Genomic DNA, 25,028 nt, shown 5'->3' with positions numbered 1-25,028 from the left:
TCTCTGAGTCGGGAGGTTGGCGACTAGGGGAAACCGGGTGTCTTTAGTCCTCCCAAGTCAGTTGTCTTGTAGCGGGAGGCGTTAGTCGGGGAAAAGTTTTTGGTCTCCCGAGTTGGTTGATGTGCGGCGGGAGGCAGTACAAAAAACTTTTCCTTGTTGGTGAGGCGACAGATTTGGTTGGGGCTCCAAGGACTTCCCTTCTCTTTATGGGTTGCTGTTTTATATTATAAAATGTTTTTTACAAATTAAATTTTATAATAAATGGCTGCTGTGGCCAATTTAGCCACAGCTAGAAGTTGGTGTGTAATTAAGGGCTTTAAAGGTTCCAGCATCACTTTACTCCTCCATATAAGGGGGTCAGTAATAAAATATTTGAAAATGTCTTCTTGTGAAACTCTATAAAATCAGATTTTGATGGTCCAGAGTTGACTAAATGAGACTCATATGTCACCATTCCCATATAACTACCTGTACAAGTTGTCATTATCACTAGTCCCTGTAGTAGGCGTAGTAGAAGATGGTGCAGCATCTCCAGAATGATAAAACTCGGGGAAAAAACCTTTTTGGGATTCGCTGTGGCACATTGCTATGGCCTAAAGTTGGACTTTCTATAATTCTCTAGCATTCATGGAATTGGCAGCTCAGATCCTTCACATCCAACACAGTCAGAGCCATGAAGAAAGATGCCAGTTACATTACCTTCCCCAAACAATAATAAAAAAGTAAATTGTGCTTCATTAATTCATTTATCGAATGCAAATGTAAGTAGAAAGGACAACTGTTATTTCATAGTAGTGCAAGTATTGGTAACATAATCCGTTTTATTTTGTGGGGTAATGGCCATGGGCCTCAGCCAAGTGGCAGCCATTTTTCATGCCTGGCATGTGCTTAGTCCGGTAGTAACTGTCAATACTTCGCATGGGCATCAGTTAGCTGACTCACATAGGCATGTGGCAACTGACAGTTTAGCCAAGTTAACAGAAGCAATCATCAAGAGGCTCCTCCAGAGACACAGATATCAGGTAACCAGGGACAAAATGATCATGTTTCTTTCTTCTACACCCAGCGCCATTCTTGTCCATGGATTGGAAAGATAAACATCTGGTGCTGGGCGCGACTGCCCAAAAAGAAGTAACAGTGAAGGTATAAATGGTATTCTTTACAAAATTAAAATTGAAAACCAGCAGGAAAACACGTTTCGAGGCACAATATATTGCACGACCTGTTAGACTGGCTGGTAGCACGACCAAGAAACATCACTTCGGGTTGCTCCACCTAGCCCTTTTTTCATTATCCACAACTCTTGTCCATGGGCTGTGTGAGATATTGCAGCTTAGTCCTATTCAAATAAATGAGGTTGTGCTATAATACCGCACATAGATACTTTACAACAGTGGGGCCGTTTCTAGAAGTAGGCAGCCATTATTCTCTAATCCCATTTTACTCGTCACCCAGCGGTTTTGTAGAAGCTATAAAATGCCTCCATTGCTGACTCTAATCTATCAGTTCTTAGAGTGTGATTTCCGTGTTGTGCAAAATGTTGAGAACACATCGTTATCAATGTGTTTTCTTTACAGTCTCTTTTATTGGCAATGGCAGTGATTGGCAGCTATCTGTGTATGACTGTACATAGAGGGGTAACTATCAAATCACTGATAGCTCCGCCCATTGGACTGTTCAGCTCTAAATGCGCAGAGATATAAATGAATAAAATACAAGTTATACTGAGTTTTTTTTCCCTGTATGGTTTTGGATTACAAGACTTATACAGTGACGGTTTTGGTTGGTGTCGGCTTTGGGTCATTTTCTTTTTTTTACTATATTTTTTTATTTTATTCTATAATTTTTTTTTACTTATTTGTGTAACTATTTTTTTTACCATTTATGTCCTCCATGAAGTCATTTTTTTTATTTGACACTTTTCCACTGTAGCTGTGGCATCAATAGGAGCCCCAGTTACAGGGAAAAACATCGCAATGTAGTGACAATTGTCACTAATAGAGCTGATCAGGCGTCCTCCTCTGTCAGACTTGTGACGAACCCAGACTGGTCTGTAGCGGACCTCAGGCTCAAGTACCTGATGGCTGCTGCTACAGCCTCTCCCTCTGGCTTTTAGCCAACTTCCCCCTGAGTGTGGCAAGCACTGATAGTGTTATCTTACTTCCTGCCATTCCCACGGGTGTTTTCTCTGCTTTCAGGTACCAGAATGCCTGTCTACAGCCCCCCTACAGGCCATTCTGTGTACTACCCTTCTACAGGTCTTACAAGTATTATCAATCTCAAAATGCTAACCGCTGTTGCTACAGGCAGCTGCCTGCACTAAAAAGCAATAGTAACTAGAAAATATAGACATGTGAATGGGCCCCCAAGTGGATGTGCATCCTTGAAGATTATGTCGCCTTTTAATATATCTTCTTAGATTTGTCTCTCCAACTCCCCTTCATTGACTTAAAGTGTGACTGTTATATATTATTATACTTTAGTCAATGTAAAGATTTTAACCCCCTGAAAACTTTTAAAAGTTTTTCAGTATATTCAATTGAAAAACACAACTTGTCCCCCCCAAAAAAATAAGCCCTCAGAGAGCTACATCAATGGGAAAAAGGGATGATTTCTTGAAAATGGGGAGGAGAAAACAAACTTTTTTTAAAAATAGCAGCATCATTAAGGGGTTAAGACCTTTTCCAATATATTTCGTTGTCAGATTCAGGATTTCAAGATGCTTTTATTTGACAGTCCCTCTTGTGAGGTCCTCATGTCCTATTCAACGATACAGTTGCTGACCACAACCTACAACTTGATATGGCCGACACGTCTCTTCAGTAGGAGTGATTTTTAGATCCCAACGCTATTACTGGCACAGATCTGGAGATACTACTTTTTGATTGTATATGCCTCAAAGATGTCATGAAAATTTCGAATTTCGCTTGTGATGAAAATTAATCTGAAGGCTATGGCTTTGTACATTTAAAACCCATGAATCCACTAAGAAGGCCATTGATTTATTGAATGGTATGATCTTAAACAGCCAGAAGGTGTAAGTCTAATTTCATGTAGCATAAAGAATTCCCAAGTGCCCATTGACATCAACAATAGAGCAACACAAGTAGTTAGTTACAGGGTATGCCATCTGGGACCCCCACCTATCAGGATAACACGGGTCCTCTGAGCCATGCTTTGCCCAGCACCTTTAAGGATCCCATCTATCCAACATTTATGGCATATCCAGTGGATATCCTGGTATGAGCATATTAAAATGTAGCAGATTTGTTGCAACTAAAAAACCACTCCATATATGGGCGGCTGCACACGGGCGGGTCGGATTCCCACAGCGGAATCCCACCCTGTGCCGGGCCGCTAACCCCCGCGTACCTGTCCGGAGTCTTCTATTCTGTTCTGCGGATATGACGGTCGGCACTCGTGCACAGTACAGGTTAGGCCGCGCTGTCACTAAGCGATGACACAGATCCTGCGACCTTTCTGCAATGATGATTGTGGAAGGGCCGCGGCACGGACAGCTTCCATTGACTTCAATAGAAGAACAAAGTTGCAGCATGCTATGATTTCCACTCGTGGACGTGAAATCGCGTATTGCCATTGCATGCCATGGGCGGTATTTGCTGCAGAATCCGGAGCCGGATGCCTGCTCTGAAGTCCGCAGTGCAAATCCACCCGTGTGTAGGCGGCCTACATGAATGGGGATTCTGCAGTAAGCACATGGATTTCTGCAGGCCCTTTCAGATGAATGTGATAGTGGCTGGAATTCCTGCAACAAATCTGTTACAATTGACTACATGCAAATATGGAAAAATCTCTTTAAATTGGTTAAAAAAGCTAAATATAATTCTTATTTCTTCTCTTCCCTGTCGGCTCCATTCCTGCTTTTTTACTACAACACATATGGGGGGAAAAGTCGCGAAAGATTCCAGACCATGTGAAGCGTTAACACTGCGAGTTTGCCGTGCAGAAAATCCTCAGTATTTCCAGCAGCCATAAAGTAGATGAGATATAGAAACATTTTATCCGCTTGCTGTGATAAAGACGTGAACAACATTTGCAGCAGAATTGACGGGCGATGGAAATTGTGAATCTGCAGTACGTCGATTTATGCTGCAGATTTCCAGCACAGATTTTTCCCTCTGTAAAGCAAAGGTGAAAAATGCCCCAAATCTGCAGCAGTTCTGGACATAAATCCACGAAAAAAAATCATTTTTTTTGGCTACTGATTTTCGACAGATTTGCTGTGGATTTTTCATCTTGTGTGGCCATGTCCTAAGGTTTCCTTTGCTGGTGAGGGATTGAACCAGTATTTTTTGCCATAGTTTAAGGCCTTTAATACCCTGGCTGGACAGTTTTTTTGTGCCTGACATGATTACATGATTTTTAAAGCAATTATTTAAACTCACTACCTTCATCCACAAAGCCCCCCACAGTGCCGTGCCACCCTACATTGCCTCCCTCATCTCAATTCACCACCCAGCCCTGCCCTCCGCTCTGATAACAAAATCAGACTGAGCGCCCCTTTAATTCGAACCTCTCATTCCCGCCTCCAAGACTTCTCCAGAGCAGCACCAGTCCTTTGTAACGCACTACCAAAGACTATCCGGGCAATCCGGGACTCACATAACTTCAGGCGTGCTCTAAAAACCCACCCATTCATGGAGGCATACCATATTCCCTAAATCAACCCCCTCTGTATGCCGCCTGATAACATGCTCCCTGACCAACTGACTGCAATTCCTGCTAGCCACCGTCAACTTCCCCGTGCAGTCACTCTGCTTCTGCTGTCACATGGCTAAATGTCTGACCATTGTCTATGTGTATAGCATCCCTCACTCTCCACCTCACCATACCGTGCACATCTCCAGCCCTTTACCTTCTGTATCACCCCATTACTTGTAGTGTGTAAGCTCATTGGAGCAGCACCCGCACCCCTATCGTTTCCATCAACTGATTACTATGTAACCGTGGTTCTGAAATTTTAGTACTTTTGTCCTTCTGTATTCCCCGTCTTTGTAAGCGCTGCGGAATATGTTGGCGCTATACAAATAAAGATTACTATTAAATGTTAATTTTGGATGTGTAATCTTTACTCCTTTCCAGTTTAACCAGCAGACAATATGAATCCAAGTGCTCCCAGCTATCCTATAGCCTCCCTGTATGTTGGGGGCCTCCACCCCGATGTCACAGAAGCCATGCTGTATGAAAAGTTCAGTCCTGCCGGTCCCATTTCATCAATTGAAGTTTGCAGAGACACGGCTAACCGGCGATCTCTTGGCTATGCTTACGTCGACTTCCAGAAGCCAGCAGATGGTAAGAACGTTGTACTGTATGTACCCATGAACATGGACTTTACGTATTACGAATCACATGACCCTAAGCTTTGGGCCAATTTGGTTCTTGCTAGTTAGGAGGACATGTTTCAGAAGGAAACGGTTGCCTCAACTTCTATTTTGGGGCATCACAACATTAAATTCCAATGGCCATTCCTAAATCCTCAATACTTTAGTATTAGTTTGCAGTTTAATGGAACTTTTAAAGGGATTGACTAGTTTTAGTTAAATAAAGCTCCTGTAATGACTATTATACACAATCTAGGTGATGCTTTGAACTAACACAACAATTGACATATTTCCTGAGTTTGTTGCAGCGTAATAGTGTAGGTAAAGTATCAGTCTACTGTCCAGACTGATGACTGTATTGCAAAGTCTACACTGGATACAATTGTAGCAAACTTTCATACGTGAGTTCAATGGGAGCTATGCCTGCAATACCAACCCCAGCCACTGCACTATGAACAATGCAGTCTACTTCCTGCGCTGTCCGTACTGCCAGCTGCACTGGGAATCAGCTGATCGGCAGGGATCTCAAGCGGTGGAACTCTACCAATCATCTATTGATGACTTATCCTATCTGATCCTGTAGATAGGTCATGAAAAGAAAAAACACTCAAAGTACCAGACAACCCCTTTAAGTCAGCCCTGCTGGCCCTAGACAAAAATTCTGTCCATAAATTGGAGGGGAAAGTTATATTATCTTCTGTTGGATCTCAGGACAATGGCACATGGGACCACCAGTTTTGCGGCCTTGCGCTTGATTATTCAAAATGACTACCTAATTCAAGCTACATTGGTAGTGTTAGACCACCGATGCAGTACACTTGCTTTCTGATTGGCCTGCACGGCTCAGATGATCAGCGCTGGCCAATCACAGCAACGTGAAATGCGTCAAACTAATGATGCAGTGTACATTATGTAGGTAGAAGATTGTAGCAGCCATCGTGTAAGATGGAAGGACTAGAGGACCAATGGCAAGTGATAGAGCCCCCTCCCCCTCTGAGACCAGGGCAAACTTTTGTCCTGAGACTGAACAGTCACATTAAACAATGTGCAGATGCCACATTTTATATTGCAATATTTCAACATCATAAGACTTGCAATAAATCCTCCAACATCTTTCACAGAATATAGCATGTCCGTATCTGGGTGCTATCAAAGGCCCAAAGAATGCAAGGCAACACTTCCTGGAAATGCGCACTGAAATATTTTAGAAAGTTTTAGAATCCGTTTCGGTCATAAAGTTTTATTTACGCAAAACAAAAAAAATATTTAAAGGGGTGGTCTCGCGAAACCAAGTGGGGTTATACACTTCCGTATGGCCATATTAATGCACTTTGTAATGTACATTGTGCATTAAATATGAGCCATACAGAAGTTATTCCACTTACCTGCTCCGTTGCTAGCGTCCTCGTCTCCATGGTTCCGTCTAAATTCGCTGGCAGCTTGCTTTTTTAGACGCGCTTGCGCAGTCCGGTCTTCTCCATTCAGCACGAGCCGCTTCAGTGTGCTCCCCGCTACAGCTCTTCTGCGCATGCGCAGACGAGCTGTCACTGCTCGGGAGCGCGCTGAAGCGGCCATTCTGCACCATCCTCTGTTAGAGGAAGGTGCAGAAACTGGAGCTGCCCAGCGGAGAAGACCAGCCCAGCCCAGCAGCCCCGAGAAGCCTCCCAGGTAAGTGATGGGTCGGGGGGGGCTGCCGCTGCGCCGGGCTGCGCCGGGCGGGGGGGCTGCCGCTGCGCCGGGGGGGCTGCCGCTGCGCCGGGGGAGCTAGCGCTAGGCCGGGGGGGCTGTCGCTGCGATGGGGGGGGCTGTCGCTAGGCCGGGGGGGCTGTCGCTGCGCCGGGGGAGCTAGCGCTAGGCCGGGGGGGCTGTCGCTAGGCCGGGGGGGCTGTCGCTGCGCCGGGGGAGCTAGCGGTGGGCCGGGGGGGGCTGTCGCTAGGCCGGGGGGGCTGTCGCTAGGCCGGGGGAGCTACCGCTAGGCCGGGGGGGCTGTCGCTAGGCCGGGGGAGCTAGCGCTGGGGAGCCGGGGGCTAGCGCCGGTTACCTGCTGTCTGGTCGGCGGCTGCGGGGCGTCTGGTCGGCGGCTGCGATGCGTCCGGTTGCCATGGAGACACAGCTGGCGGCGTCTCGGGAGCGCGCACGTCGGGCTGCAGCGAGCGACTGGGAAAGAGCCGGCGGCCATCTTGAGGAAACTTTTATAACTTGCTGAAACGCTGGAACGGTAAGTACGAACCAGCTAGAAATGTCATTTACAGGGGGGCTTAGTAATGTGTACTTAATGGGGGGGACTGGGCAAAAAAAAAAATTAACTGCTTCCTCGAGACATCTCCTTTAAGGATTGAGAAATATTAAGCAAAGCTTGCTCAAAATCCAGTTTTACTCCTAATGATATGTTCACACATAGCGGAAATGCTGTGGAAATTATGCTGCATCGCCACAATAAAAAAATGCATCAAAATCCATACCACTGAAGTGGATTTTGACCCGGAATCGGCTGGGTATTCGCTAGCGGCTACAACAATATATTGGAATCACCTGACCAGTGCCTCGGCGTCACTAGAGGCTTCCGGGGGATGTGTGATGGGGTGTGATGTATTGCGAGTAGAGATGAGCGAGCATACTCGGTAAGGCGATATACTCGAGAGAGCATCACCTTTTTCGAGTTCCTGCTGGCTCGTCCCTAAAGATTCTAGGGTGTCGCGGGGGTCGGGGGCGGCGTGGGGCAGCGAGGGGGAGCGGGGAGGAGAGTGAGAGAGATCCCTCTGCAACCCCCCGCTCACCCCCACGGCCCCCCCAAATCTTCAGGGACGAGCCAGCAGGTACTCAAAAAAGGCGATGCTCTCTCGAGTATATCGCCTTACCGAGTATGCTCGCTCATCTCTAACTGCGAGGTGATGGGGAGTGATGTATTGAGAGGTGATGGGGAGCGCTGTAGCTGCTAAAATCAGCTGCGGACACGCAAGTCATTCCTGGTCACAGTCTGCACCGATGGTTCGGATTTTGACGCAGTCGTTTTATGCGGAACATACTTTTTCCACTCACAGACATGTGATATTGGATCATTTTCATCGATAAATAAAGGACTAAGTCTAATATTTTTGACTCAGTAGTTTTATTTGGTTCTCTTTATCTACTTTTAGGACTTTTGCGTAAAGCCAATGTAGTTTAACCCCTTGAGTGGCACGCCCGGAAATTTTCCGGGCCGAGCTCCACTGCCCATAGCGATAAAGCCCGGAAGATTTCCGGGCTATGTATCACTATGGGAGCTGCAGAGCACAATGCCACAAGCTGTGACAGTGTGCTCTGCCTGCACAGACCCACACAGAGCAGTGCAAGGGCTTTGAAAAACCAGCAGAAGATATTGCCGATCTGCCGGCAATCTCCCTGCTTTGTTTACAGGTTGCCATAGAGACCATCGGCTTGTCAGAAGCAAGCCGATGGTCTCTGTGGCAGGGAGAGCTGGTGCTTGGCTGTGAGAGGACAGCTAGGTACTAGCTCTTACAGCAGAGATCAGAGAAAACCTCCGATCTCTGCTGTGTTAACCCTTTACATGCTGCAGTCTATGTGACTGCAGCATGTAAAGGGCTGTCACTGCAGCATGCAAAGGGCTGTCACCATTGGACCCCCGGAATGTGATCAGGGGGTCCTGATGGGTCCCTGTGAAAGTCCCCTAAAGGGACAAAAAGAAAAAAAAATTAAAATTTAAAAAAAAAAAAAGTTCAAAATTATAAAAAAAATTATAAAAACACTTGTCTCCCTTTACTTTGTAAAAAATCAAAAATACAATCACACATGTGGTATCCATGCGTCGTAATGACCCAGAGAAGGAAGTTAATACATTATTTAACCCCTTAATGACATGGCCCCTTTATTTCTTTTTTCCCCATTTCTTTTTTTCCTCCCCCGTTTAAAAAATCACAAGTTGTCCTGCAAAAAACAAGCCCTTATATGGCCATGTCAATGGAAAAATGAAAAAGTTATGGCTCTTGAGACGCAACTGCAAAATTAGTTGAAATGCAATGATTAGACCATTTTAAAAAACCTGCCCTGGTGGGCACGACAGGGTGGTAGGAAACCCGCCACTCAAGGGGTTAAGGTCAAATATAAGCAAAAATATGGAAAATTCTGAAAGGTTCACAAATTTAAAGCACCAGTATATCCTCGCTGATCAGCTGAACGTCCGGCCCGCTGTCAGTGCAAGGGCCAGATATTATCATCGCTGGTCAGTAGAGATGAGCGAGCACCAAAATGCTCGAGTGCTCGTTACTCGAGTCGAACTTCCCGCGATGCTCGAGGGTTCGTTTCGAGTAACGAACCCCATTGAAGTCAATGGGTGACCCGAGCATTTTTGTATATCGCCGATGCTCGCTAAGGTTTTCATTTGTGAAAATCTGGGAAATTCACGAAAGTGATGGGAACGACACAGCAACGGATAGGGCAGGTGAGGGACAACATGTTGGGCTGCATCTCAAGTTCCGAGGTCCCACTATTAAGCCACAATAGCAGCAAGAGTGCCCCCCTCTGCCGGCTAACAGCGAGACCGGGATGAATTTTCGAGAAGGGCTTAAAAATATAAGCCCTTACCTGAAAATCATCCAGAAATGTGTAAAAATGTAAAAAAAATGTATACTCACCTTTCCGCTGCAGCCGGAGTTCAGCCGCGTCTGGCCGGCAGTTCTCCTGAACTGCTCTTTGTAGTATTCAGCAGCCGGGGATTTAAAATCCCCACCTGCTGAATGAGCTGCCTCTGATTGGTCACAGCCTCACCAATCAGAGGCAGCTCTCACTCAAACCCATTCATGAATTCATGAATGGGTGAGTGCTGCCTCTGATTGGCTCGGTGCAGGGACCAATCAGGGGCAGCTCTCACTCACACCCATTCATGAATTCATGAAAGGGTGTGAGTGAGAGCTGCCTCTGATTGGTGAGGCTGTGACCAATCAGAGGCAGCTCATTCAGCAGGCGGGGATTTTAAATCCCCACCTGCTGAATACTACAGAAAGCAGTTCAGGAGAACTGCCGGCCAGACGCGGCTGAACTCCGGCTACAGCGGAAAGGTGAGTATACATTTTTTTTTTTTTACACATTTTAGGATGATTTTCAGGTAAGGGCTTATATTTTTAAGCCCTTCCCGAAAATTCATCCCGCACTCGCTGGCAGCCCATTGCTTTCAATGGAGCCGGCTGTATTGCCGGCTCCATTGAATTCAATGGGCTAACATCGTTCTTCTCTGCCACAGCTGTTACAGTTGTGGCAGAGGAGAACGATCTTAATGCTGACATTTTTTTTTTTTTTTTTTTACACATTTCTGGATGATTTTCAGGGAAGGGCTTATATTTTTAAGCCCTTCCTGAAAATTCATCCTGAGATCGCCGGCAGCCCATTGCTTTCAATGGAGCCGGCTATATTGCCGGCTCCATTGAATTCAATGGTCAGTGCTCGTTTAATCGAGACGAGTACCGCGTGGTGCTCGTCTTGAGTAACGAGCATCTCGAGCACCCTAATACTCGAACGAGCATCAAGCTCGGACGAGTATGCTCGCTCATCTCTACTGGTCAGCATTGGAAGTGTAATAACCAACTTGCCGCTTTCTCCTGTTTATAAGACCCCGTTGATAAATTTCCATCCTATTGTATAAGGCCGGGCTCACACAGGCGGATTTCAGTTGTGGAATCTGTAATCGGAGTCCGCACGGCGGATCCGCAGCAAAACGCAGGCATTGAAAAGCATGTACTTTAGCTTTTCCGTTCACACTCTCGTATCCGAATTGCGTATTCAGCGAGTGAAAGAAAAATTGCAGCTTGCTCTATTTTGCCACGGACAGCCTCCATTGAAGCAACCAGCAGCCCATATAGAATTAACATTGCGTATGCGTGGGGGGAACCCGCGTCATCGCTTAGTGATGGTGCAGGAAATATGGTCATCCGTAATACAGGAAAATAGGGTACGCAGGGTTGCCGGCCGGGCTCACAGCCGGAATCTACAGTGGGCCCTAGGGCACGTGGAATCCAGTCCGCCCATGTGAGCCCGGCCTAAATGTGTCAATTCTTTCTTTCTCTTCCCCCTTCCCAGCTGAACGTGCTCTGGATACCATGAACTTTGATGTCATTAAGGGTAAGCCTGTCCGCATCCTGTGGTCTCAGCGGGACCCATCTCTCTGTAAGAGTGCTGTTTGCAACATTTTCATCAAAAACCTCGACAAGTCCATTGATAACAACGCCCTGTATGATACATTTTCCCCCTTTGGAACTATCTTGTTTAGCAAGGTAATCACTTCTTTATATGTCCGTAGAGGTTGTATTGTTAGATTGCCAATTTGTAACACATTGAATTGGACTTACAGGTTGTTTGTGATGAAAATGGGTCTCAGGGCTATGGATTTCTACATTTTGAGACCATGGAAGCTGCAGAGAGGGCCATCAACAAAATGAACGGCAGGCTTTTAAATGGCCGAAAAGTGTATGTAACCCTGACGTAACATTCACGTAAAAATACAATAAAGCAGAATTTGTCAAAGGGCTTGTCTTTAGAGATGAGCGAGTATACTTGCTAAGGCACATTACTCGAGCGAGTAGTGCCCTAGCCGAGTATCTCCCCGCTCGTCTCTAAAGATTCGGGGGCCGGCGGGGGTGACAGGTGAGTTGCGGCGGGGGGCGGAGGGGGAGAGCAGGGAGGAACGGAGGGGAGATCTCTCTATCTCTCTCTCCCCCGCTCCCTGACGCAACTCACCTGTCACCCGCGCCTGCCCCCGAATCTTTAGAGACGAGCGGGGAGATACTCGGTTAAGGTACTACTCGCTCGAGTAATGTGCCTTAGCAAGTATACTCGCTCATCTCTAGTTGTCTTATGAATATTACTCCAATCCATATATCTATGAGGGGACAGTCTTTTGTTTAAGTCCCCCTCTACTGCTCTTTGCAAGCTGATGATCATGTTCTGGTGAACTCGAGCTATCCTCATATTAAATGGATAGGCATTCATCTGAATGGCTGCCATGTAATACTACATTCCTCTGCAATGTCCGATGCAGGAAAATGTCTGGTTTACTGAGAGCCGGGGCGATCAGCTGACTTCCCTGTGGCCCACAGTGTTAAAAGGATTGTCTTTAAGACAAGCCATGTTATGGGGGTTACAGTAACCTCTGGTCCTCGACAGACCAAGATGGCTGCACCGCTTCTTTAACTACCTGCTGCACATGAAGTGATGGTGATGCATTGGTAGTCTAAGACTCTACATGTTTCTTGATTGGCCAATGATCCTCACGTGATCAGCACTGGCCAATCAGAGCAGTGTGTAGTGTCTTGAACTCAGCATTGGAAATGCATCAATAGCCTATCAGGTAGATGTAAAAGTGATGCAGCAATCTTGGTTTGTCTGGGACCGAAGGGTCGCTTTAAGTGTAGGTCTATGGTGGCAATTACTGTTGAATAGTCTGTTTATTTTTAGTTGGCATGCTTGTATTTATATATTATACATGCAAGTACCTACACTATTGTGGAAGTTTGGGTGACATTTAGGCCGGCTGTCCACGGGTGATGCAGTATCCTACAGTGAAGCTGCGCCGCAGGAGCCGCCACCCGGGAGCAGGAGCCGCCGCCGAATCTCTGCCGGTCAGCCCTATCTAATAGATAGTCTGACCACAGAGAATCGGGGCAATTCGCGGCATGCTGTGATCGCAATGATTCTCCGCTTGTGAACAGCTGCCGGCGCTTTCCACAGCAATGCTATGGGAAACGTCGGCCGGTGTGATTCGCCGGTGGTTTGCCAGCGGCGAAATCACTGCCGTGGACAGGGGGACTAAATGGTTTTAGCTGTCTTTTGTTTAATATACATGAAAATGTCCATTAATACATATTTTTCAATTTCCTGTAAAGGTTTGTTGGCCGTTTCAAGCCACGTAAGGAAAGAGGAGCAGGGCTTGGGGGAAGAACTAAAGTTTTCACTAATGTCTACATCAAGAACTTTGGTGACGGCGTGAATGATGAATGGCTTAAGGAATTGTTTGGCAGATATGGTAAAGACCTTGTTTTTGCAGTTGTATCTACAATCCTCTTCAGCTTGTGATTAACTGGTTCCACACTTAACTATACTTTGCATTAATCTCACTTTAGGACCGGTTCTGAGTGTTAAGGTTATGACTCATAAAAGTGGGAAGTCCAAGGGATTCGGCTTTGTCAGATTTGTAAGGCCCGAGGATGCACAAAAAGTAAGTTGGCCCAAAAAATGTCGCTCTAGAATATATGTTCCTTGGTGAGGGGTTCACAGCTGCAAATTATGTTCTGTGGTGAAAGTCATGTGACCCAAATATCTAACATGGTCATTCCATCATAGGAAATATAAAAGCCCTGTCCTAATCCAGAGTTTTACACGATATATTACTCTATTACTGCCATTCAGCACTTAGAACTTTGCCTCTTAACTTACGACTTTAGTTGCCTGACACTTTCTTTTCATGTCTGTGATGTTTGACTCAAGTACAGAAACTGAATGTTGTATCACTCTCCGGTACAAATAAATGGACCACACATATAATACACTATTGTTAGTCCAGAGTCAGACAAGCCTTTTTTTGGCACACCTATGTGTGCAAAAAAAATTGTGTCCATTAGAACCATTGGTTTCCTATGATGTGTTCATATGTCCATTTTTTAGAGGCGCAAAATACGTGCACCTTCAAAAGATAGGACATGCGTGCCTGTAATGCGTTCTGGTAAGGTCCGTGCAGCGCGTAAAGACATCGTGTGATGTCCGCTGAAATTCTCCTCATCACTGAACTCTGTGACGGCGCTGTCACAGTGTTCAGTGATAAGGAGTCTGCAGCGAGGACGAAAGAATCCCCTGACACAGCTGTCACAGAGGACCAAGATGCTATCCCATTGAAAGCAATGGGAAAAAGGCAACCCCTTAAGCGATTATTTTTGGGGGGGGGAGGGAGGGGCTTTAATTATAAGCCCTACCCTGAAAATCATCCCTAGCTGTTAAAAAAAATGTAACTCACCTAGAACTGCTGTCCAACTCCTCTCACCATCCCTGCAGTCTTCTTCTGTATTCTGGTGGCCTCCACAAAGCGCTGCCCTTGATTGGCTGAGCACTGTGACCAAACAGAGACAGCACTCAGTCAGTATGTTTGGATCCATTTATGTAGTTTTTCAATCCCCGGCCACCAGAATACAGATAAAAATGGACGGGGACGGAGAGAATAGCTGGACAGCGCTTCTGAGTGAGTTACATTTTTTTTAACAGCTCGGGATGATTTTCGGGGTAGGGCTTATTTTTCAAGCCACACCCCGAAAATCAGTGCAGGGGTTGCCTACATCTCATTGCTTCCAATGGGCCTGCAGCAGCGCTAATGCGCCCTACCGCCGTCCTGTCTAAAGGGCCTCCGCATGAGCAACCTGCAGTATGTTTGGATCAATTTATGTTGTTTTCCACAAATTTGCAGGGTCTATTTTAGTTTACATAAATTAGCTTCCTAGAGTTATCCAACTAAATGCACTTTTGGTAACACTTTGTAGCTGGAAGGGAGCTATAGACCTAAAGGGGCATTCAGCCACTAAACACCATTCTGTTATACTACTGAGGTATAGCTTTCTAAATGGACATCTATCAAGTGACCAGTTTTTACATTATTGGTGACATTCATGAAACTTTTTACCCCAGTTTCTGGCGAAAACAAAAGTTGCAGAATCTTGCGCAATACTTGCTTGCACAAACATTTTGCGACTTTTGGCAATCTGCCCTGTTGTCCGAAAAAGGGGCATGGCCAGCTTGGACTAACACATTTATATATAACTTATATATGAGTTTTAATCAACAGATGAAGGTCACAGGTCCCCTCCTCCAGCTCGATGAGAGGCACAGTAATAGCACAGCCCGTATCTGACATTTATGGCAAATCCTATGCATATATCGTACATGTTTGAGATGAGGAAACCCCTTTAAATACTAGACTAACTTATTTCTTAGAACTAACTTTGAAACTAATCCTTTTAGGCTGTGGATGAAATGCATGGTAAAGCCATAAATGGTATGACCATTCATGTTGGAAGAGCCCAGAAGAAAACTGAGAGGCAAACTGAGCTTAAAAGAGAGTTTGAGCAAATGAAGCAGGACCAAATCACCAGATACCAGGTAAGTGACTTCCTCTTAGTTCTCTCTATACACCTTAGATTAGTGAGGTTTATTAGGCAATGCTTTGTTTTTATAGGCAGCCAATCTCTACATAAAAAATCTGGATGTTGGAATTGATGATGAAAGACTGCAAAGAGAATTCTCTCCTTTTGGTACCATCACCAGTGCGAAGGTGAGCGCAGGCCTTATAAATATATAGTCATCCTTACCTTCTGTTTACTGCTAACGTTCCTCCAAAGCAATCATCTTTAGTAGAAGTTTCCACGTCTTTCAGCAGATTAGAATGTTCTCAGATCTCAGCCCAGTTTGTGCATTATTCATACTTCATTTTTAAAACTTCTGTTATTCGAATTCAGGTCATGACGGAAGGTGGACGCAGCAAAGGATTTGGCTTTGTTTGCTTCTCATCCCCAGAAGAGGCAACCAAAGCTATCACAGCAATGAATGGTAGGATGATAGCCACCAAGCCATTGTATGTTGCCTTGGCACAGCGCAAGGAGGAAAGGCAGACCTATCTGACCAGCCAGCATATGCAGAGAATGGCCAGGGCTGTACCCAACCCAGTCATCAGTCCTTATCTACCACCACCATCCAGCTGCTCACCGGCAACTATTTCACTGGTATGTCTTGATACTCCCAATCTATAAATTAATCTCTTCTGCATGTGGTAAGCCTGCTTTGCTAAATACATGTTTTCTCTTTAGGCTCAAAACCGTGCTGCATACTGGCCAGCTGGAGACATGGCTCAGCTTAGACCTAGTTCCCGTTGGACAGCACAAGGCGCTAGACCTCGCCGTAAGTCATGCGTTGAATAGCTTGTTTGATATAACGATAGATATTGCTGGTGCAGGTAACCTCATAATCTTCAAGTGAGCTTGTTTAGTTAGCTCCAGTGTCAAGGTCTAGTAGTTTTAATCCCCATTTACACGCAGAGATGCTCGCTCAAAATTTGTTCAAAAGATAAGGAGCATGACAGTTTGAGCGATCATGCATATGCTGCTAATGGGCACTAATGTCCATTAGTAGCTTATTAGCTTCATTTGCATGTAAATGAGCCTTCAGGATCTGTATGCAGATAGAAGCAGCTGGTCTGTTATCTGCATACAGTTCAATTGTTCTCCCGCGGGACAATGTTATCAGAGAATCACAGCGTGCGGTCCTTGCTATCTGCTGGCCAGTCGAACGACGGATTTTATGCTCAACATAAAATCTTTGTTTAGCCAAAAAGCAAACGATGGTAGCATTTACACGCAACGATTATCGCTCAAAATACATTGTTTCAGCGATAATCATCCTGTGTAAATGGGGCTTTAGGTTGTCTTGTGTAACCTAAATTACCCACTTACCCTACTGCAGCATTCCAGAATATGCCAAGAGCCATCAGACCTGCTGCACCAAGACCTCCAACCTTCAGAACGGGGAGCAGCCTCTTAAAGCTTGCGTTTAGACTGAATGATTGTCATTCAGAATATCCTTCAAACGAGCGAAACTGAATGATTCAGTTTGAACGTGAGCCAACGATTGAACGAGATTTATGCGCTTCTCTTGGTCATTCAGTCGCAGCCGGATCCTTCACTTGTCAGGCAGTTTAAACACTGATCGTTCAGTGTTTCACAAAACAGTAAACGACAAGTGAGCGAGAACTGCATGACTCTCAACAAGACTCGTGCAATCTAAACATGGCGTGCGAGCAGGAATGAGCAGGTGATGACATCACTAGTTCATTCACTCGAGCAAACAAGAATGGTACCATTCCCATTGTGTGTAAGGTGGGCATTAGGCCCACGTGTTCTGTCAGATCAGCGTGCGGTGAGTGCTAGTTTGTTCATATCTCTCTGTAGGGACTACCCAGCTCGTTTCGGGCGCACAAAAGAATGTTTCGGCGAAAAACATTGCACTTCTTTTTGGCAGTTGTTCCTGGAATTACTTTTTTTTTTTTATAACAATAATTTTTATTGACTTTTGAATTGCGTATACATACAAGGACACAGCAGTACCAAAGGATTTCCAGTCTTAATACCCTGGAATTACTTTTTAAAGTGATATAGCTTAGTGAGCAACACTTGGATTTCCCATTTCCAATTACTTTTTTTTTTGGTTTGATTGTCTCACTTTAAGGGCTTATTCACACAGGTGTATATTAGCCGGGTTTTCACGCCCTGGCCGATATTCGCTGCTCCTCTGGTGCATTGGTTTACAATACATCAGTGCACAGGGAGCTTTTACGTTGGTGGCGTCCGCTGCATAGACTCCAATCGGAGCCAATGACAGCTGCAGGAGAAGGGAGGTGGGAGGGAGTTTAGCAGGGTGACTGCTAAACTCCGTCCCCCTTCTTTTCTCCTCTCCGCCTCTTGTCACTGTTTGCAATGGGAGGGGCGGGATGGGGGCGGAGCTAGGCCCCTCCCATTGCAAACAGCAGCAAGGGGCGGAGAGAGGCGGGAGCTCAGCACACTCGCTCCCATCCCATCCCGTCTCCTCCTCTTGCAGAGAATCAGCATGTAGGAGGGAAAGGGAAGACAGCTAAGGTGTCTTCACCCGCCTGACGGCGTACACGCCGCCCCGTGCATCACACGGTAGCGTATATCAGTCGGCGGTTTTCACGTGTTAATAAGCCCTAAGTGCGCATTTACACTAGCGATAAAATCGCTTGATTTTTACACGATGCGCGAGTGAGTGAAAGTGCAGAATTATGAAATCAATGATTTTCAATGGTTTCCTTCACCCATGCGATGTTGCGATTAAAAAAAATGGCAGCATGTCCTATCTTTCTGCGTTTTGCCTTTTCTTTTTGTCTCCCATGTTTCCCTATGAAGCCTCTTTTTTAATCGCACCGCAAAGCGCAAACTGGGGATTTTCGTGCGATTCGTTTTTAACTTTAGAAAGTCCTATTGACTTTCGTGCTAAAAAAAAAATAACAAAAATAATCACACGTAAAAAAACACGTGAGAAAATCACAAGTGGCAGTGATGTTTTTGCAAGAAAAAGCAGCACTGATGCTCAAAAATCGAGGGAATAAATTTGTGATTTCGTCGCGAATTTCTCACGGCGATATTGCCATCGCCTATGTGAAGGAGCCAGATTCACACGGGCGATTGCAATTTTGCCTCACTAAGGGCTCCTGCACACGGGCGAGAGTGATATCGGGATGTGATTGACGCCCCAATATCGCTCTCGCAATCCTTCTTGAAGCCCTGGATACGAGGCGTTTCCACAGGGAAACGGCCTCCCATCGCAGCGGGGCTGAAGCAATCTCCTGCTGTGGCTGTCACATTCATGGCAGGAAATAGCGATCTTCTCCCATTGTTTCCAAATGGGCCAGCAGTGCCAGCCCCATTGCAATCAATGGGACACGATCATGATCCTCTGCACTGCTGTAACAGCGGTCGCAGAGGACTCTCTGCAATGAGGATTTTCGGGGGGGGGGCCTTGAAACGTAAGCCCTACCCCGAAAATAATCCACAACTGTAGAAACAAAAAAGAATACATCACCTTAGTACCGTAGTACTGTCATCTTCGGCGTATCTTGCAGGTCCCCGCACTCTTCTTCTGCTTCTCTTCTGGCCAGGGATTGAAAATACCAGCCTCCTGAAAGTGCTGCCTGTGATTGGTCACAGCGCTCATCCAATCAGAGGCAGTGCTTTTAGGAGGCGGGGATTTTTAATCCCCAGTCAGAAGAGAAGCAGAAGAAGAATGCAGAGACCTGCAAGAAAACGTGCCGGAAATGACAGTTACTAAGTGATGTATTTTTATTTTTTTTCTACAGTTATGGATTATTCTTGGGGTAAGGCTTATATTTCAAGCCTCCTCCCATCCCCCGAAAAAAATCATCGTTGCGTTGAGTCCCCTGTCACTGCGGTCACAGCAGTGGCAGAGGATCGCGATCCTCTCCCATTGCTTTCAGTGGGGCTGGTGCTGCTGTCGCCAGCCCCATTGGAGACAATGGGCAAGATGGCAAAAACAATGGACCTGCCGCGATTTGTAGAGATTATGGGATCACAAGCGTCACAAGATCGCAGAAGTGATATTAGCTATAGGAAACCATAGGATCCATAATCTTGCGATCTCTCGCAGAATCGCAATGCAGAGAAAACACACGGTTCCAACGTCAGTGTGAAGCCACCCTGATTAAGTCTATTCCCAGTATAAAAGGATGCTCCAAAATGTCCCTGACCATAATGAGTTGTGTCCCTGACCATAATGAGTTGTCCTCCTGACCATAATGAGTTGTACTCCTGACCATAATAAGTTGTGTTCCTGACCATAATAAGTTGTGTTCATGACCATAATAAGTTGTGTTCCTGACCATAATGAGTTGTGCTCCTGACCATCACTCCAATGCCACAGGTGTTAGTTTCACAGGGGACATTACATATGACTTGAAGACATATAATTTTAACTTTTTTGCATTAGCCTGGAATTTTTAGAAGTCGTTTTTCTTTTCCCTTTACAGTAAATACTTCAACCCAAACAATGAGACCTCATCCTAGAGCCACAACTGCTGGAGCCGCCACCACTTCCACCGTGCGCTCAGTTCCGCTATATAAATATGCCGCTCGTGTTCGGAATCCCCAGCAATACCTTAACGCTCTGCCACAAGTGGCCCTGCGGGAGGTAAGCGTTGAGTCGCGGATGTACAATCTGGTATGTAAAGTGGGATTAGTGAAGGTTATAATAGTCAGGTGCTCATACATATAACAGTGGAGATTCTCCTCCAGTGGGACCCGCTGACCATCCGGGTGGATCTGCAGGGATGTCCTGAGCCTTCTCTCCGCACATCAGATGCTGGAGGATTATTGGGCATGTTAGACTTCAATATGCTGAAACCGTTGTTCTCATTGGAGATAAGCCGCTATGGAAGATGTCTGGCAGCGGCTTATTCCCCTCTTTCCATGCTGAATCCGTGCATGCATGTATATTTGGGGTTCGGAAGGATTTTGGGCAGCTATCTATGGTGTTTTGGTACATTTTAGATTTTACCTATTAATATGCATGAGTAGTGCGCACAAACACCTTGAGTTCATTCAGTCTTCGTACAAATTACATTCTAAAATTGCAATAAGTTTGACTCTTTCGGAAACCACATGACTCCTCAAATTGTATTAACCTATTCCCTAATGCGCCAAACATTTTCTTTACAGCCTGCTGTCCATAGGCAATGGCAAAAGCCCTTGACTGCATCTATGCTGGCCTCTGCTTCACCGCGAGAGCAGAAACAAATGTTAGGTATGTACGGCTTCACTACCGGTGCCGTGTTTCCTCGAAAATAAAACTCTGTCATATTAATTTTTGCCCCAAAAGAAGCGCTAGGTCTTATTTTCAGGGAATGTCTTACCTAGCAGGCTCGGTCCAGGTCCCTCCCGCTGCTCTCTGGAGCTCCGACGTGCCTCTTCCAGTCTCTGACCACCCACAAAAGATCACTTGCTGGTTACGGGATTCATAAATCCTGCCTCCAGGATGCGATGGCTCTGATTAGTTCACCGAATGCTACATTGATTGGCTGAGCAGCGGTTGAAGAACCAATCACAGCCATCACGTAGTGGAGGCAGGATTTATGAATTGACTGAGCTGCGGCATTGATTAGCCAAATCATAATGCAGCGCTCGATGAACCAATCACAGCCATCACATTGGTTCATTGAGGGCTGCACTGATTGACTGATCATCACTTGATAACCAATCAGAGCCATCACTTCCCAGAGGTGGGATTTATGAATCTTTTAACCAGATTTGATCTTCTATGGGCGGCCGAGCACTGCAAGAGTCACATCGGAGCTCCGGAGAGCAGTGGGAGGGAGCCTGCTAGGTAATGAATTCCTTTTTATTTTTTTAGGTAATGCAGCTAGGGCTTATTTTCTGGGTAGGGCTTATATTTCCAGTCTCCCCAAAAATGAGGGTAGGGCTTATTTTCTGGGAAACCGGGTATGTTGTTCAAACTGTAAAAAGAACATTGTTTGAATTGAGGCTTTTTGTTTTTAGGCGAGCGTCTCTTCCCTCTTATTGAAGCCACGCACCGAACGCTGGCTGGTAAAATCACAGGCATGTTGCTGGAAATTGATAATGCTGAACTTCTCCACATGCTCGAGTCCCCAGAATCTCTCTGCTCGATGGTATTTAGAGTAGTGGCTAGTATTTCTTTGCCTTGAGGCCATCACAGCTGTGGTAGGAAGGTCTGGTCGTTAACACGGGGCTCTTTATTTTAGGTTGATGAAGCAATTGCTGTGCTGCAAGGCCGGGGAGCCGCCCCGATGGCTGTGGACAACGCCGCTGGAGTGGCAGCTATTTAACAGGCAGGTAAGTTGTGGTTCCCTTTTTAGGAATTAAATCTTAGGCTGAAACCGTCATAATTACAGGAACCTCAGTTTGTACCTTTCTTTTGTATTCAATAAAGTGTAAGGCCGCTTTCACAGCGGCGGCGGAGATTCCGTTGACCTGCTCCATTCGGGGAGCAAGAAAGGGGAATCCCCAAGGCCAAACAGCTCCGTCTTATGACGGAACCAAACAGTGCCGAATGGACCCCATTGACTATAAGGCCGCCTGCACACGAGCGTTCCGGATTCCGCTAGCGGATTTTCACGCGCATATGGTACCTAAATGTGCTTGCGGATAGGTGCGGATGCGTGAAAAATCACGCGCGGATATACGCGGATGTGTTGCGGAAAAAAACGCGCAGAAAAACCAGCAGACACCCCTTATTGTAAACCCAACCCCTAGAGAACTGCCCATTCCTTGGAAAACAGCTTAAAAATCAACACCCAGACTCCGTTTTGTCCCTCTTGCTTGTGCGAGCACCGTTAAATTATTCTGGCAACATGCTTTCACTCGGTGAGCAGATGTCTTTGGCCGCCTGCACACGGGCGGAAATCCCGCGGCGGTTTTTCCCGCGGGATTTCCGCCACTGAAAGTTTGCATAGGAGTGCATTACAATACGCACTCCTATGCAGACGGCCGCGGCATGTCCTATTTTTGTGCGGGGCTCGCACTCACCCGGCCGCCGGCTCCGGTCTGCGCATGCGCCGGCTGCGCGGCAGCCGGCACATGAAAGAGCCGGGGCCACCAGGCGCGGGTGAGTACGCGCTCGTCTCTGCAGGCTCTCGGGTTGGGTCCCGCGGCGAGAATTCTCGCTGCCGGATCCGACCCGCTCATCTGCAGGTGGCCTTTGTGGGCATGGTTGATCCATGTAACTTTTTTCAGGCGCTTCTCCAGCGTGACTTTATTTCAGTCACTGCAAAAAAATTCACAAGAGGAATTCATTACTACAGATTTTGCGTTCTTACATCCTGCATTGGCAAGAAATACTACCTATCTCCCTCTACAAATTTGCCTGTGAAGCTCTGCTGTGTGTTGGGACGCCTCCTACCAATGCCTACTTCCTGTAGTCATAGCAACCAGTGACTCCATCTGCAGCTGCACTGCGGATGTACTGCGTGAAAAAAAGCACCCATTCACTTGTATTGGAGGCTTCACACGCATGATCCGACCCAAATTAGAACAGGTCGCAGATTTTTTCACGCGCGTGAAAAAACGCGATACAAATCCGTCCGTCTGGGGACAACTGCGGATCCTCATAGGAGTATATTGGCTGCGGTCTGGGGCATATAATGTGCCTAAAATAACGCGCTGGAAATTCCGTTCGTGTGCAGGCACCCTAATAGGGTCTGTGCGGTTTCTGTTCAGGAAAGAAGAAAGCACTGCCTGAAGGCTGAGCCGCGGCGCTTGAGAAACAATCACAGTCAGCGCTTCCTGGAGGCGAGGATTTTAAACCTGCAAACCAGGAAGCGCTGACTGAAAACTACAAGTAAGTGTGCCACAGCTGCCGAGAAGACGTGCAGTGAAGCGCCAAAATCTATTAGGCGATGTATTGTTTTTTCTTCGGATGCATCCAGGGCCTATTTTCGGGGTAGGGCTTATATTTCAAGCCCCCCCCCCCCCCCCCCCCTCCAAAAAAAAAAAATCAACAAGTCGCGCGATTTTGTATTGACACAAAATCTTGATATTGCCATGAGAAAATGCAGAGATATTACACAAAACACCAATGCAATTTTCTCGCGGCGATATCGCCTGTCTGAATGAGGCCTAATAGTTTGATGCTTCCCGGTTTCCAGCAAACTATTAAGCAGTCATCTCATTATCACAGGCAGGTAACATCTACGCTATCCTATCAAAAGGAATTGGACACCTGAGCAAGAATCAAAAAGTAGTATTTATTTCCACGTTATTACTTAGTGGGGCTCCTTCAGCCCTAATGACACTTCAGGTGGTATTTCCCTCCATTCATTCTGCAAACTCCCTGCATCGCCCATCTACGGTAGAGTGGGGCCAGGAGCGTCAGCATTAGACAGTTGCGCAATGGAAAAATTAATGCATGACTTTACTTCATGTTCAGATCAGATGGATGCCCCCGGGTGTGGAGGAGCCTGGGGAACACCTTCTACCGGAGTGTGTTGTGCCAACAGCTAAGTATGATGGAGGTCCCATTATGGTCTGGTGATGCATTACATGGCATAGTCTTTGTCTGTTGGTTGTGGTGGCAAGAACCATGACGGAGGTGTACCTTCACATTCTAGACAATAATGTGTACCGACAATGTGGTGATACTCTGGGAATGGTCAGCAATACTTCCAACAAGTGAACGTGCCTCGTCACATATCTCATGTTATTTCATGTGGGTTTGAGGATGTAGATGTTCCACGATTGGACCGGCTGCATACAGTCCCGACCTGAGCCCTACCAAACATCTTTGGGACGAACTGGAATGTCGGATCAGGAAATATGAACAGAGTCCATCTTCTTTGAGGCAACTCGCCAGACGTTTGCAGGATGAATGAAGGGAAATACCAGCTAAAGTGTATCAAACATTAGTAGAAAGTATGTGTATCCAATGTTATTAGGGCCAAAGGAGGCCCCACTGAAGCTGGCCGCACACAAACGGATTTGCATTGCGAAATCCGTGGTCGGCGTCCGCACCGTGGATATAAATAAATTACCTAAAAGCGTTGCGGAATAAGTTGGCGCTATACCAAATAGTCATCTTCCATGGGATTACCAGACATAGCCAAGCTCTTGCACGCGGCTATTTGTAAGCCTCCCTGAAATGAATGGAGCGGTACCACACATGCGTGACTACTCAATTTAATCTCTGTCACCAGTTAGGTTGTACCAATAGCACTACTACTATCTGCAGGTATGAGACAGGGATACTTGTGGGATTGGTGGGGGTCTGAGCAGTGAAACCCCCATCCATCAGACTATTCTGATCTGTGGGGGATGATGACCTCCTTAAAGTACCCCACAGCCAGCAAATAGAATATAGCGTACTAATTGGTTCGTTTTTTTCCTTGTAGGCAAATGCAACTTTAAGGAACTTCACTTCATCTGAGAAAAATATCGAAACATAGAAAAACTTAAATCTCTGCAAAACATCAAATAAAAAAGGGAAGGAAACAAGAATGCTTACAAACGTCCGGTCCGGCCTATCAGGGCAAGGCTTACACCTTAAATTAAAAAATACTAAAAAATTGTAATATATAAAAAAAAAAAATTTGAATTTTTTAAGAGGTAT

At 46.1% G+C, this 25,028-nt stretch overlaps 1 protein-coding gene across 1 annotated transcript; it reads left to right on the top strand.

Annotated features, from left to right (window-relative positions):
• The first annotated feature begins 5,120 nt into the window (after window positions 1-5,120).
• On the top strand, window positions 5,121-24,951 carry LOC136578862 (polyadenylate-binding protein 1-like). Its single transcript, XM_066579041.1, has 15 exons — window positions 5,121-5,313; window positions 11,412-11,605; window positions 11,683-11,798; window positions 13,214-13,353; window positions 13,451-13,545; window positions 15,333-15,470; window positions 15,547-15,642; window positions 15,827-16,090; window positions 16,175-16,265; window positions 16,827-16,928; window positions 19,921-20,081; window positions 20,609-20,693; window positions 21,446-21,576; window positions 21,670-21,760; window positions 24,811-24,951. Exons 1-14 carry the CDS (start codon window positions 5,121-5,123, stop codon window positions 21,751-21,753), a joined length of 1,890 nt encoding a protein of 629 aa, XP_066435138.1. The 3' UTR covers window positions 21,754-21,760; window positions 24,811-24,951.
• The last annotated feature ends 77 nt before the right edge of the window (window positions 24,952-25,028 follow it).

Source organism: Eleutherodactylus coqui, chromosome 9 (assembly GCF_035609145.1).
Source record: "Eleutherodactylus coqui strain aEleCoq1 chromosome 9, aEleCoq1.hap1, whole genome shotgun sequence".
NCBI lineage: Eukaryota > Metazoa > Chordata > Amphibia > Anura > Eleutherodactylidae > Eleutherodactylus > Eleutherodactylus coqui.
The sequence above is the reverse complement of the archived record's forward strand: the minus strand, read 5'-3'. Positions and strand labels throughout refer to the sequence as shown.